At 38.3% G+C, this 16,042-nt stretch overlaps 2 protein-coding genes across 2 annotated transcripts; one reads left to right on the plus strand and one right to left on the minus strand.

Moving 5' to 3' along the window:
• Positions 1-7,530: 7,530 nt before the first annotated feature.
• LOC116203038 (ubiquitin-fold modifier 1) lies at positions 7,531-9,669 on the minus strand. The gene is made up of 4 exons (XM_031534697.1): positions 9,509-9,669; positions 9,303-9,400; positions 8,417-8,449; positions 7,531-7,804 (listed from the first exon to the last, which is right to left on the minus strand). Exons 1-4 carry the CDS (start codon positions 9,586-9,588, stop codon positions 7,737-7,739), a joined length of 279 nt encoding a protein of 92 aa, XP_031390557.1. The 5' UTR covers positions 9,589-9,669; the 3' UTR covers positions 7,531-7,736.
• Positions 9,670-10,374: 705 nt separating this feature from the next.
• Positions 10,375-13,386, plus strand: LOC116203024 (mitogen-activated protein kinase kinase kinase 1-like). The gene is made up of 9 exons (XM_031534677.1): positions 10,375-10,950; positions 11,194-11,372; positions 11,478-11,562; positions 11,661-11,723; positions 11,908-12,065; positions 12,338-12,410; positions 12,491-12,544; positions 12,676-12,786; positions 12,930-13,386. The coding sequence occupies exons 1-9, from the start codon at positions 10,807-10,809 to the stop codon at positions 13,137-13,139; spliced, it is 1,077 nt and encodes a 358-aa protein (XP_031390537.1). The 5' UTR covers positions 10,375-10,806; the 3' UTR covers positions 13,140-13,386.
• The last annotated feature ends 2,656 nt before the right edge of the window (positions 13,387-16,042 follow it).

The following is a 16,042-nucleotide window of genomic DNA, read 5'->3' on the forward strand; positions in this document are numbered from 1 at the left end:
TTTATATAAATTACCCGTTTATGGTGCTTTTATCATGTCAATTGTGTAGTAACATGTAATCAAAGTTAATAGTGTCATATTATGTAATGATAATATGTACCTAAAAGTAACAGTGTCATATCGTGTAGATAAGTATACATACACATACATGTTTAGTTAAACGAGTTAGAAGTGTCGTATCCGTATCAATAATTAAACGTGTCGTGTTTGTATTTGAAAATCTTGACATGTAACGTGTCGTGTTTGGATTTAAAACTTTTTTACACAAATCCGTTTAGACACAACATGTTTAAACGCAACATGACACATATTGTCACCCCTGATTTTTACGAATGTTTTTTTTTTGTGGATATGATTTTATTTTTGGTTTTTAAAGCTAAAAACCGAAAAAAAAAACCAAACCGAACCATATATATATAAATTATATTTTTCTTCCCAGGGGCCTCACAACCCCTATCTTGAAATAATTTTTTTTAAAATGTGTATTGAGTTATGGGTGATTTATTTGACTACTTCGTGCATTATGAACTGGATTTATTTTGCTAATTTTCTTAATTATGGTTTTTCTAGGCAAATGAAGGTTAAATTTGGCATTATATTGCCATTGACTTTTTTGTTGTTTGGGATGCATCAAGTATTATGTCTTGTGACTTTTTTGGTAAATAAACGATTCTAGATATCGCCAATACGTAATTGCTCGTGATATATTAGGATTTGTACGACTACAAAGAGTAATCGATTATTCGATTAACTAAACCAAAAAAGGCGAATGTTATGTTTCGATTTTACTTTTAAAATTGTGGTTTGGATATGGATACAATTTTCAATTTTTAAAAATCCTAAATTATGATTTGGTTATGGTTTAAGTCAAAAACCATACCGAACCAAAACCAAGCACTCCTAATTATAAGTAATTCACTTGAAATTTTCAAGTAGAATTTGTATGTATGGCACATGCATGTAGAATTTTCATATCTTCGGGCATGACGATTGTTTGTCAGATATTCTCATCGCAAGATACCCGAGTCTTGCATCGATAACTTGCATGGAAATACTGCGAACGGAGCCTCGAGGTCCAATTTGAGCCGACAAAGTATGTAGATTGTCATCCTCAAGCGATCACCTCGCAAATTTGATCTAGAGTTGATTAGTAGTAAGCATGAACCAGATAGATGGGCAACCGACGAGAGTTGACTTCTAGTTCTCTTTCTGTTTTTTCTTTTTTAATATTCATCATTACAAATGCACTTTAAGAATCATTCAATGAGCTCATTAGATTAGTCTAAACTTCAAATTATGGTCCGTGAGAGAGTGCCCAATTAGCTCAATTTAGATACGTTTAAATTACATTCAGGGATCGACACGGACTCCAAGAGCAGTTCATCGGTATAGCTTGGATATAAAAGCCTTGGTTTAAGATTGTAGATAAGGTGATGGGGAGCAAGTCACCTAGCATTACCGCACGCCATGTACCATATGGGGAAGCCATCACCTTGGCATCATAAGTTTTGACTTCTGGCGTTGAACTTTTTTTTTTTCTTTTTTTAAAATAAAGATAATGTGAGTGCAATCAGAACTTACCTGTTTTAACGGGAAAACGGGGAGTGGATTTGAAGGGATGTCAGTTGATGATATGTTCATGTGCTGACTGCTGACAGCTTGGATTAGCAACAGGATTTGGATTAAAGTATTGGTGAACGTGTTCCGAATGACCTTAATTGCAGCAGTGGTAACATAGAATATCAGTCGAGACAGTCGATAAGCTATCAGCTTAATATAATGTTTGACTTTCACGAGAGACAGCAAAATTCTCTCATCCTGGTCTTGATTTGAAGTATTACAAGGAGGAAGCCGAGAACTTGGATCGCCCCACGTGCTCTAATTGCAGTGCACAGTGGCTGATTAATTAGACCAAACCTAAGTAATCAATTACACCATTAACCTAAATCAGATCAATCAATCCACTTCTTCGGGTACAAAGTAGATTACGCAATGGACCATAACGGAGATGAAGTAGGGCCGGAAAGCCAGTTCGATGGTTCTTTTATCCTTCTAATTTGAATTCGATCTAGACTGTCATGATAGGAGTATCTCACAAACCCCACTCCCGTTGTTCGATCGAGCCGTATCTCACTTTTCACCATTAACACACAGTTCTCTTAGGAGAAAAGGTGCAAATAGCGGGAAAAAGTAATCGCGATATAATTATAATGGTCCTCCAAGTGCACTTTAATAAAGTGGGAGGTGGTGATGGTATGCTTTTTGTCATTAATGTGAATTTTTTTTATGCGCTGTAATTTCTGAAATTTCAAAGGATAAGACTAATTTAATTTGAGTTTGATCAATATATTAATAAAAAATATTTCGTTTGATTTCAAAATAAAATTTTAAAATTAGATTTTAATTTTGAAAAAGAGTGTTATAAATGGGGCTCACCATTTGACTTTGTATGAGTTATTTTGTTTTGTCGTGGAAAAAAAAGTAATATAAATGGAATTCACTCTTTGACTTTATATGAGTTATTTTGTTTTATTATGAGTATAATTATATTAAAATTGTGATTTTAAAATCACATTTGCAAACCAAACAAGTCATAAAATTTTCGTCAATTATGGATCTTTTGCCATTTACAAAATTCAAATTTAAAATCTTATGTGAGGATAATAAATATGGAATCGGATCAACCAATTCATGCAGGTAATGTATTTATATACGGGCAGCAAGCGGTGTGTCCGAGGAGAAAGGGAGTGTGCGGTGAATACATGAAGGCCTAATTAATCAGCTGCTTTGCTTCGGTGAGGGTGCCATGTGATCTGATCTGAAACTCTACACATCAAGAAATATTTGTCGACCTGGAAATCTATATCTATGTGTGCATATATATATATATATATATATATATATAAGAAAACAAAGTTACACTTGGATCCAGATTTGATCGACAGAATTTCTGAACTTTATTATTCGTGTAATTCGGTAATTTGGACGATGAACTGTGTCAAACTGCACGAGGGATGATATTCGGTATTGAATCTTACAGGGTGACGTCAATTCTGATTTGGTCGAATTTGTTAATTTGATACAGAACATCTCGACAAGAGAGGAGGTAATGCCCGTTAGAGAAGACATTGATGATGTTTTTAATATTTTTGTTTGAGAAAATGGAAAATTGGTTCCAATATTAATTATATGGTTGACAGCTTTTCTTTTTTTTTTTTGGGGTGAAAATGGTTGATAGCTATGACGAACTAGGAAAGGGGCTGCATTTCAAGAAATTTAATAAAAGGGTTTGGGACCCATCGTGTGTGTGTATATATATATATATAGACTATTTGATAACGATGCATAGATTAGGCATTCGATATAATTATGTTAGACGTATATATAGCCCATACCTTTTTGCTAAAACAAGGAATTTAAGAAATTAAAAAAAAACATATATTGAAGAAACAAATAAAAAGAAAAGGGACCAAGCAGACCACGCAGTACGTGGCACTTTCTAAAGAAATTTATTGGTGGCAATAAGTGGGAGTCAGGATCTAAATACGCATCCACCGCAAGTACACCATATGCTTCAATTTCCGTTCCTTTTAGTTAGAAGATATCATTTATTTCTCAATAGTCAATCAGCTGAGGAAACGAGTAGGGATTAGGATGGTGACTACATCTATACATAAAAATATATAATCAAAACTCGTGTTTCAAAAATGCAATATAAACTAAAAAGTGTGATAATCTTGTAAAATTTTCGGTTATGGTAATTGATAATAAATGGAATGAAAATGATTTACCAAAGTCAGTGGTAAATAAGCAAAACACATGTCCGTATGATATCTCTCAAACTTTGTAATACTATCTCTTTAATTAAATTACTGTCTTATTGATTTTGGACTGACCTGAAATTCGATGCAAATCTTACGTTTTTTAAAGAAATCGCACGTGACATTTGCATTCTAAACGATAGAATTCATTTGAATTCTGAGACTGACATTCTCGAATTTCTTCTCTGGGTCCATATGTAAACACATACATGTGCGAATGCAATTTTCTTCACGGTGGAGGAGGCGCATGAAAATGACACATGCGGTATCGAATCTATCATGAGCTCGATCTAATCACAGGAGATCTGGAAATCTGAATCGAAGAACTTTTTGATATATCGAAGCTCGATTTGGTCTGCTGGCATCAGGCAGATAGATCTACCACGCACGAACTGAGTGCTCCCATGGATCCAGTGGGGGAAACGGCGGAGCGGAGCATGCGGCGGAATTGGAATGGCCGCCGCAATCACTCCGGGACATGCGCTTGCTCCGCTCACTTTTCGGGATCTTTCTCAGTCCGATTGGAATCCCTGTGCTGCCGTTTTTACCATAATGTCCCCGTTCGGTGGAATGTCTTTCTGGCTATGCTAGGGTCATTCTCGTGAATTCGCAGCCTCCTCCCGAAATTTTTGGGTCTCCGCCTTGGATCGTCATGCGTGCTACTCATTGAAGACGTGGACGGCCTATTCAGCAGAATTATTTATAATAAAAAAAAAACCGTACACGCCTTTCTTCTTTTTAATTTTTTTGTTAAATATATAATATTTCTCCATTTCAGTAGTTTACAAGAAAATAATTTCGAAATAGATATTTCCAAATTTAGATCTAGACTTCCCACACCTAATAGCACAAACCTGTACGTGGATTTGATTTTGACCATAAGTTTCTCCTAAGCACGTCTGCAATGAAAAGTTATGACAAGGTATTTGACTTATTCTAACATCTGCAATGCCTTGATATTCATATTCATAATTGGACACCCGAACTTTCACCACCTAGGAGCATGTGAGGATCGTGATCTCGATAGAGCAAGGGATCGATACACGTCTGGATATATTGACAGAGAATTATACCGTGAAGATCAAACTACAAAGAGAAACACAAATATCAATACGAAGCCGTTTTGGACATTTTGATTGACGGAATCAAACGTTGTGTATGAAATTGATGACAAAATCTTTTCATGTACCAACCTGAAGGTTGCAGACAACATGATGCATCGATTTGATAGTTTTCTCAACTATAAATAACTAACATGTGTACGAAATCAATGGAGTGTTACTAAATGTGTAAAGAGAAAACGTATAAATCATGAAATAAAACGGGTAAACCTGTGATTAATTGTCATCGTTAGAGGGACGAATCATCATTAATTAGTGCATTCACATGGGCATTAGAATTGGCTTATAGCATGTCGTTAGTTGGAATTAATTGTTGATGATGTTCTTTCCTGTTTTGATCTATTGAGAAAAAGAATATTCCGATAGTACCCTCCCGTAGAATAGAACTCAGCTGTCCTATCCTCTATTTTGATGGGTCCATTATATTCCGAGCGCATAGCTTAGCTTGTCTCCTGGTTGATAGCAAACATAATAGGGAAAACTATTATTTTGATCCTATAGCTTTTACACTTTTCTATTTTAATCCTATTTTAATTTTTTTTCTATTTTTTTTCTATACTTTTCGTTACTTTTCTATTTCCATCCTTCCGTTACTTACGCCATTAATATGATTGACATCGGACCCGATTGAATGCATACGTAAGATATCAAAAAATGAAAATGACTAGCGTAGCGGCCAAGTATGGTGCAGCCAGATAACACCCAAAACTTGATTGGCCTTTTTTTCTTTCTTTTTCCCGGTAGGCCTTTCTTTCAGTAGAACAAGTGGAAGCTTGGCTTGGCTCGTCAATACAACGTTTGGTTTTTTATCTTTCTCCTATGTAGAAGTCCGCTGTTGAAAAGACGAGCTGTTGGGTAAATGAAGTTTTTTAAGTGAAGAAGCTATCGAAGAAGATGGGTATCTGGGCAATTGGGTAAGGGTTTCAACTGGTTTTATTTTTTTTTATTTGATTGATATTCTTTTTTTCTTTTCTAATTTCCTTTCATGTTTTGCCCTTTAGTTTAATATAGAATTGTGTTATCCAAGTGTGAATACATTTGACGTGTGCATCCAATTGGGTTCCATGTCATTAATATTAACGGCGTAAGTAACGGAACGATGGAAATAGAAAAGTAGGAAAATGTATAGGATGAAAATAGAAAAAAAAAGTTTAAAAATAGAACTAAAATGGAAAAGTAACAAAAGTTGTAGGATCAAAACAATACCTTTCCCAACTTAATATCATCCAACCTAAGTCTATTTTTTAATTTAAATTTTTGAGAATTTGATTCGAATATCTTCGGTGCTTGATGTTACTCTTTGCTTAACTACAATAACTAATGTGTGACCGATGAGAAATTACTTGGAGGTCCACATGCATGTACTCACCGCTCTGGTCTGCTGTGAATACATCGTACTTCCTACTTCGTCGTCCGAGAAAGGATTGATGCATCTAGACAAATCAGCAATTTTCGATCGACTTGTGCACTTCAAACCTCAGGACATGACTCCAAATACAAGATTATTGCAGAGGGAACATTGTAAGGCTCGAAAAATATCAGGTGTTCTTGTCAATTATTCGCATGAAGTACCCTCTAGCCTTGGCAACTTACGATTCCAAGATATGCTTGTCTTCGATGAGATCGACTGATGCAGACCATACATTCTCAGAACTTGACAATATATATGTCCATATTCAGTCGGCCGAATAGCTCCGGTACGTTCAAATCCAAAAGAAGTTTCACATCGAGGATTCTGGACAAAGGGCTTAAAAGTAGTTATCACAATGTAAATTGGCCCTCGCATCGCAGCGGCCAAATTAATAAAGTGGGGCTCGAACAGGACAAATAATTTTATTTTTAACCCGTCATACTGTCGGTGTTGTGTTGCTGTTCTCTATCACATTCACCCTTCTTTACTGCGTTTTTTTTTTTTTACTCAAAGACTTTATTGTGGTTGCTCCTAGCATAAATGGCTGATTTCATGCTGATTAATATTCGATCATTCATTTCTTGTTCTTCTAATTTATGTTTTCAATTATGAGAAAGGCTCGTAAGTTCTGTACAAGGAAATAGAAAATTGATAAAAGATAATCACACCTTCAATAATTCATGAAAATAGAAAGGTATTTGTGCTCTTTCCCTTATAAGCTATGAAGAAAGCTTCGTAAGGGCATAGTGATGAAATCAATTAGATGGTCCACCGATCTCTTTCATCACCCTTTTGGTTAGGTACGGCTCTCTGCATTTCAAAATGTTACCCGTCCCTTTTCCATCTCCTCGTTCTCCCTCAATCAAAGACACAATGGATACGCGAAGCCGAAGGGCGCGACTCCATCGGGAAGACCAATCCTTCCATATCATGCATAAATAATCAGGTAACTCCACGTAAACATTTACGTGAAGTCTGCCGTCATCTGCAGCCCCTGGGTCCATCCCTGAGTAAATGGTAGCGAAGGGGGGCCATAAGGAGGTGCTGGGGGCCGCCCCCACCTCATAAACGAAGCCACCCCCACCAACGTAACTAGCAAGCAGCTAGCTCACAATATTTCCTGGTCACAGCCAACAGGTATTTACTCAGTGCTGTACCATCACCTTACTCCAATTCATTAATTTATCACGTAATAAATAAATAAATAATTCGGTGACCCCCACACCTCTATCTATCCGCCTTTCCATTTATTCACTTCTCCAAACTGTTGTTCACATCAGTTTCATTCATGTCGTCCGATATATTACTGGGAACACTTTAACAGACTAGAAGTAAGAGTCGTTTGACGACGATACTGTGAAGGAACTATTGCAGGGACAATTCTCATGCGCTTCCGACTCTGTCACGGGGAATGAGGCGGAGCTCGGAACCATGTTTCAAGAATACGTTGCCTGCGAGCAAAGTTATCAGAGAAAACTTATTAGAAACATAGACATTCTGACTGAAAACAAGGTAAGAGAGCTCAATGATATTTTGGTACGAGCAAAATATCAGTATATGGTCCTGCACCAAAGATATTTTACAATAAACTTAAATGCGAGAAATGTTCTCCTAAAGCACAATAATTACCCAGAGCTTAGGACAGTGTGTTGCTGCATATCTAAATGCCAACCTTTCTCGATCATAATGAATGTTGCAATTGGAATTATTATCTTTTTAGAGTAGGATCTATTATACAAATACAGTCGTCCAAGCATTCACTCGAGTCTTTGCATTGCTCTACAACAGGTGTTGTTGTGTGACGGCATGGTTTGAAATGAAATAATCCTCGCAATTGCTTTATTTGTTTAGAAACAATTTGACAAGAAAGGATCAGCAACTTGAACTTTGCCAGACATATTTAATACACAAACCCTTTCAGGTCAATTGGATTCCATTCCACATATGGGCATTGAAGAGGACACAATTTAGAAACAGAAGGAAAATGCAGCGTGAAGCAATATTATTCCTGTGACTTAAATAGCAAATTAAAAACAGAAGAAGACAACTGTACAAGGACATACCGGCACTTTGCTGAGGGTTGATTCCCACTCCATCTGCATGCAGAAAGAAAACTAGACTTATAGCAAGAATCGAAAATATAAGTAATCAAAGTTAGGCATACTTGACAATATAATCTTATCATCACTTTCCATCAACTTGAACAGCAACATCATTCACATTCCAACTACAACTTCTAATTTAAATAATAATAATAATAGAATTTAATACTTATTCAAAAAATAATAATAATAAATTAAATAGAGATAAAGTACCCCGACCCAACTTCACACTACCTTACTAGTTTGAGCAGAAACATTTTTCTTTGTTTTTTTTTTAATCTAAAACAATATGAAACCCACAAATTCCTGGTAAAACTATCGCAAATAAAATTCTACATTATGTGCAAAACAAGTCACGTGTCTCAGCTTGATAGCCACAGTTGACAGAAAAGCCCTCTAAAACATGGAGGTTGATCCTAATATGATCACTAGCTCCGACACTTGGTGGATACAGATGCTGATCAGCGAGGTAGATATGAATCTTGCATCAAAGAAATCAGCAAACATACACCGGCGGCAGAGAAGAAGCAGGAATAAAATGCTGTTCAAGGGAAATACTTTGGACAGAATTGCATATATCTTGGAGGGTAATTCAGAAATTTGAAAATTTTATGGAAAAGACAAGCTCAACCAGAGATATTCTTCACCGATTCAAAATACCCAGAAGCTTCATGAATGCACTAGCAACTGATACATTCATGTAACACCAAAGAATACCCAATTCATTGAAAAAAAAAACTATAAAATCTGAAAGCGTAGAACAGGAAATCATGTAAACATCGAATTGCACGAAAAGCGGAATATTTACGAACCCTAGATTGCAAACGTGAGGAATTGATCGCCTTACCGTTAGTGATGATCGCGCTGGTCTGGGGAGGCACCTTGAACTCCTCGGCCGCGAATTTCAGCACTGCCGTGAACGGGGCCGCCTCCGGGACGCTAAACCTGAGGCATTAGCTTGAATTCAGCCAAGAATCCGCCATGATTTAGGAGCTAAACAATCAAAAAGAACCTAAGGAATACTCTAATAACTGGAGGATCCGATTGGATTACACTTTGAAAGGGAGCTTGGGATCGGAGGTCAGGGTCACTTTGAACGATACTTTTCCTCCAGCACCACCCGCGCCCGCCATTGTCGCCGCTCCGCGCTCAGCTCTCCTCTGTCTGTGACAATCACCTGCGGAGCTACGAATCAGGTTCCCCTTCGGGCTGGAGGAGAGGGCATAAGATTCTATTAATTTTGTTTCAACCCCTATATTTTATATATGATCCGAAACACTCCCTGTAGGTTTTAATTTGTGTTAAAGTGCCCCCCTTCACTCGATCATCGCGACCAGATTCGAAGCCCTGCATTACTTTACTAGAAAGTTATTCTCAAGGAACCCGACTTCGTGGGGGTAAGAGACTCGTCGGAACAACGCACTCAACCTTCCATCGTAGATAGCGGGAGCATCTTTGAATTAAGTTAATCGCATTAATTCTACCGAGTACCACGGAGATTGGCTAAGACCGGCCTGGCCATCGTTCGTGTCCCCAAGTTATCAGGCCCGAATGCGTAGAATTTGCTCCATCCAGATGACGGAGGCACGGTAATGTCAACCTCACATGGCACTCTCTCGTTGCTTACTTGCTTCCTCCTTGACCTTTGGAACCCAAATGCAAGTTATATGTTGCTGACCATATCAATAACAGTCTCCGCGATTGACAGATTAAATGTCAATTTCAATTCTACGCGTGGACAGTGGAGTCAACCCTCGGATTCGTACTTGGAACAAAGGCAAGACGTTTACCAGCTTACGCGGAATTCTCATGGCCCTTTGATGAAGCACGGGCAGATTTGCCTAGCAGCATTGCCCTGTGGATATATAAACTATTGCGGGCTCAGTCGATGTTCGCTCGCTTCACTTGGCATCGGCTTAACTGGAATCCTCGATCCAAGGGGTCGAACCTAATGCTAAAATCCCGTAAAGATACTCGTAAGGTCATTTGCTGATCAGAGCAATAAACTCGGTACGACATTGACCACCTAAAGTCTTCTTCACCTTCGCTTTGCTCTTCCCCGACAGGAATGTTGCCAGTAAATGCCATGGAAAGAGAAGTAAATCCCATTGGACAGAGAAGTACAAATTTTTTTCTCCAAACCGTGTGGAGAAGAAGAGCCGAAGAACTTTCTTCCTTTGATAAGATGCATTAGTTAATGCATATGTATGTTATATATAAGATGTATATATATATATATATGTGAACATGTTTATAGCTAATCTGCACTGCAACGCACAATCTTCGGACAAGTCTAGTTTGTCTTCCATTCTCTGAAATAGCCTTCCATTCCATATATATTCCCACCCGACATGGCCCCTGGCTCGTGCGGTACCAGCGCCAGTAAAAGTAGCAGCTACAATCGAAGTGGATCGGGTAATGGGCTCAATGGTCCCACGCTCTCACTAGATTTGAGAGCCGTCAGAATTGAGAGCATCAGGTCATCAGATGACGATGTAAGTAGTTATCTTAAAGCGTTTTAAGTTTCTTTCTTCCAAAAGAATTTCTAGACACTATCATAGGACAGGAGTTTTGGTCAGTCTAGTGCATATTCGGGACATCTGCACATGCACCTCAATCATCTAACTGAATATCCGCGAGGTCCCGGCCTTGATCTGGATTGCTGAGTCGAATCCTTCTCGAGCATGTCGCAGAACAACAATCTTTAACATCTTACTATATCCATGGTTGGTTCGTAGTTTGGCTCCCCAAGGCTTATGATACATGCGAATGACGGTGCTCGTGGAAGTGTAGCCATTCCAGAATCAGTTAAGAGTATCTCACCAGATGGTAGATTCAAACGGAACATTACATACTGGCAGAAGGGCGATCTTCTGGGTCGTGGCTCCTTTGGCATTGTTTATGAAGGAATTTCTGAGTGAGTGTTTACCCGATGCATTGTTCTTTCCATATACAAATGTGTATCATTATGCATATATAGGACTCAGTCAATCAATTGACCATCTTCATATTGATACCACAGCGATGGATTCTTCTTAGCCGTGAAGGAAGTCTCATTGCTCGATGAAGGGCATCGGGGCAGGACAAGCATTTCCCATCTTGAACGGGTCAGGAAGGAAGTTTCCAACTTCCATTGATTAAAGGCTGCCTCGCATATATAGCCTCTGCCTTCTCCATTTTTGATTCTGCCTTCAAATATGTGCAGGAGATTGCTCTGTTAAGCGAGCTCGAGCACGAGAACATTGTCAGTTATTATGGCATGGATAAGGCACTGATCTTTTGCTCTTTTGCTCTTTTGCTCTTTTGCTCTTTTGCTTTGAGTTGAGAGTTTAGATAGTTGCCGATAGAGCTTATTCTCTAGTGATCCATCATACCATGTCTTCATTTTTGCTGCAGCCCTTGCATTTGTTGTTATTCTTGTGATCTTCCCACTGAACTTATGGTCCACGCAGGATGAGTCGACTCTCTACATCTTCCTCGAGCTCATTTCTAAAGGGTCCCTTGAGAAGATTTATCGGAAGTACCCTCTCCAGGACTCTCAAGTCTCTGCATACACGAGGCAGATCCTACGTGGGTTGAAGTATCTCCATGATAACAACGTGGTTCACAGGTGATTATACAATTCAATCTATTTATCTTCACCGGCCGGTCTAATTACATAGTAAATCTGTCATATTTTCTACTTATAGCTTGTTCTCTGTCACAACAAATTTGTCATCCTATCTTCATCTGTTTATTTGCATCCACGACTGTTATCGCTAACTGACGATTCTGCTTGACACATCCAATGAAGAATAAGAAATCATTTCTTTGCCATTAGTCGCGCATCCCCTGATTGCTGATTTAAGTTATCTAACTCTTCCTTTTCTTTGCCTCAAATAGGGACATCAAGTGTGCCAACATTTTGGTGGATGCCAATGGATCTGCCAAATTGGCAGATTTTGGATTGGCTAAGGTTTCTTCTTCTCTAGTCCTGTCTATGAATATTTCCCAACCGGTGAAGTCTTTCTAATTCCTATATTTGCTCTGCTGCAGACAATCAAAGATGTCAATTCTTGCCAGGGGACCGCGAATTGGATGGCGCCTGAGGTTTGCATCCGTGCTTTCATTTCATTAGTTCATTCTGATTAAACATTTTCTAATGTATGCTTTGGCGAAGAAAGGGGCGGGGTGCCCTTTCGACATTTTTGCTTGCTTACTCCGAACCTGTATTTTTGTAGGTTGTAAGCTGCAGTAAGACACCGTACGGACTTCCTGCCGATATATGGAGCCTTGGCTGCACTGTATTGGAGATGTTAACACGACAAATTCCTTATAGTCATCTGGAATGGGTACCTCTCCTTAATTTACGACCTAACAAATGATATCCGATATATATAACTGATTTCGACGACCCTTTTCGGGAAATAGCATGGGCTTTTCGCATAGGCTTGCAAATGCCTCAACTCATCTATGCCGGATTTCTTTTTAACAGTTTCAGGCACTGCTCAGGATTGAAAGTGGGAAGCTGCCCAAGATTCCACATTCCCTATCCAGAGATGCTCGGGACTTCGTAAAGCAATGCCTGCGAGTAAATCCTGTTGATCGCCCGACCGCTGCACAGCTCCTAGACCATCCATTCGTGAAGAGGCCACTTTCCAATTCGCCAACATCTCCTCTTACTATTGATTCTCCCGATTTATGATTAGAGAGACGTTGTTGGACCTATACAAGGTCTCGAAAGGATTCGCAGTAGTACGATACATGCACGAGAGCTATAGAAAGGGGGAGTCATTTGAAAGCAGTTTGTATTAGAACTCTTATTCTTTCAGACCATTGAAGCATCATGTAATGTGTATCATGTAATGCATTAGAAGTGAGCTATGGGTTGTATGCATGTACATAGAAATTAAAATAAGATTTATATTTGGATTCAAGGAAATTCTTGCCTAGACCTGGTCCAAAACTAAAATTTTTTACTGCAATGATCTTGGCCTTTAAGTGATGCGATTCCTAACCAATCTGATCACTCGAGCCCGGGCCAGAATTGCTACATTTTCATGATTCAATTTTGGACCGGTCCTAAGGAAAGATTTATCTATAGATGCATGTGAGTTATAATTCATCTGACAGCAGAAATATGATACGAACCTCCTTCCTCTCCATTAGGTCGAAGTCTATTCTTCGTGGGCTTGGAAAGAAGAATTGGCCCGGTGGGTTGGTCAATTAGGCCCATCCGGACGGGGCTTTGGTGATTGCAAGCTTGCATTACGCATGCATCCATTCATGACCCATTTAGCCATTGAGCTTGCTAACTCATGGGCCGAGAAAGATACAGCTCGGCTAGAACCCACCATCATTCTTTTTTAAATAATATTACGAAATATTCTTATATTATTAAGTTTTTTGGCCAATTATCCTATTAATGGAAATTACATTTTTTTCCTGTAAGAAAACGGGGCAAACGCCCATAAAAGTTAAAAGAGTACATGTATGGGGGACCAAATCCCCGATAATATTACCTAACAACAAATTTTTTAAGCCATTCTAAGTTTGAGTGTCAATCATTTGTAGTCTCACTATTCTCAATTACAGTCGACTGTATAATCATCTACTTTTAACACGAATTAAATCACTTATTCAAATCACAGTAATTGTTCCCAAATACTGCTATAAGATGTCTAATCAATGTTCAATATATAATTAATTTTATACAACTGATAAGATATTGCAGAGATGCAACTATACCTAACAAGTGAAGTTATGGAGAAAAGAAATTCAATTACAAATGAATATTTTTTCATATATATATATATAAACACATCTATTATATAAAAATGGATATTTATAAGTTCATATCATGGTTAAATACAAGACTGAAGACTCCGTACAATACATTATCATTCAAAAGTGCCTACTAAAATACTAACGACTGAGCCAAGTTTATCATTCGGCTCCAAGAATTTATATTGTTAATGATCCAACATTAGAGCAAAAGGTTAAAATACTTCAGTCATTAACCATAAAATCCTCGATGCATCAATTACCTCCTTTCCTTTGGAGTCCATCGACAATATTTCGCTCTCATATGTTCTGAAATGTGAAGAAGATATCGAGCCCGCCACCCCTTAATCGATTAAACATTTCCTGAGCTAAATTATCTTGCCAAGCAGTCCGCTAATTACCATAGCGTTTGATAACAAAGTTAAGTTTGATTTAATTTAATCTAATTTGATTTGAGGGGATGAAAACAAAAATAGTTGTGAAAAGTATATGGAAAAATTTGAGAAGAAGATAAAAAAATAATTATTGTGTTGTTGAATTGAGAAAAAAAAATGTTGAAATTGAAGAAGAAATGCTACATAGTTGAGAGAATTTGATATTAAAAAATTAATTTAGATAATAGAACAGATAAAGTATGAGAGAAGATTTTAAAAAATAAAAAAAAAATAATGATTGTGTTATTAGATTGAGAGAAAAATTAAGTAAAATCAACTTTATTACCAAACATAACACATACCTCAACGTGTTTAATTTTACCAACTCACCAAACGAGATAGAAGGGCAATACAATAGAGATGGTTCGGAAGGCGAGATGTTATGAGATGAACTTAACTCACCACGTCATCTATGAACTAATCCACCAGATGAGTGACACGTGTAAAATGATACCACCGAATATTTCAAAAAGCCCTCACTTTTCGTTCCTTTATAAATTGGCCCCAACTCACTCGCTCTCTCCCCTCTTTCATCCCCGCTCCTTCCCGAGCAGCTGCACTACACGTAGCCTTGAGTCCATACACTCTCTCCTTCATCTGTTCTACTCAAGCAGTCCCGTCTCCCGTCTCCCACCTCCCGTCCTCGTCGGTGACTTCGGCCTTTCGATGTGACCCCCGTAATATCTCTCTCTCTCTCTCTCCTCCCCCTTCTTTCCCCTCAACCCTTGCTTCTACACCTTTGGCCTCAGAATCGGGCCTCCTTCCCCTCCCCTTAACTCGGCAATCAAGGTCTCGAATTTTGTGACGAGCTCCTAGCCGCTGCTATGAGTTCGAATCTCTTGGACCTCAAAGATCCAACGAGAGAGGAAAAGAAATATATTGCAGAGACGAAAGGGGGGAGAGAGATTACAGAGTTGGAAGAGCAGAAATCTCGACGATGACGTTGATAATGAGGAGTTGTTGCTTATGACAACCAACATCGTTGAAAATCCAAGCGGCGGCGGGAAAGAGTCGTCAGAAGCCCGAGTGTTGACGATAGGAGAGAGAGGGAGGTGGAGGCGCGTGAGGAAAGTAGGGAGAAATAAGAGAGAGAAAGGATTGGGTTTGGTTTCTATAGGAATTAAAAGCTTGGGTGCTACTTAAATATTTTGTGGGTGTATCTTTGCATGTTTTGCCCAATTGGTGGCGTGGACTATAATGCTCCGTTTGATTTCGCAGTTAAAATTGCAAAAATTTTGACTTTAATTTTAACTCAACACACTATACAATCATTTATCATTTTCCACAATCAAAATCAAAGTTACTTTAATTCTGAAACCAAACGCACCATAAATGACGTGGTGGATCAAGCTCATCTAATAATTTCTCGAAAACGATGATGCAATAACTT

This window comes from Punica granatum, chromosome 4 (genome assembly GCF_007655135.1).
Source record: "Punica granatum isolate Tunisia-2019 chromosome 4, ASM765513v2, whole genome shotgun sequence".
NCBI lineage: Eukaryota > Viridiplantae > Streptophyta > Magnoliopsida > Myrtales > Lythraceae > Punica > Punica granatum.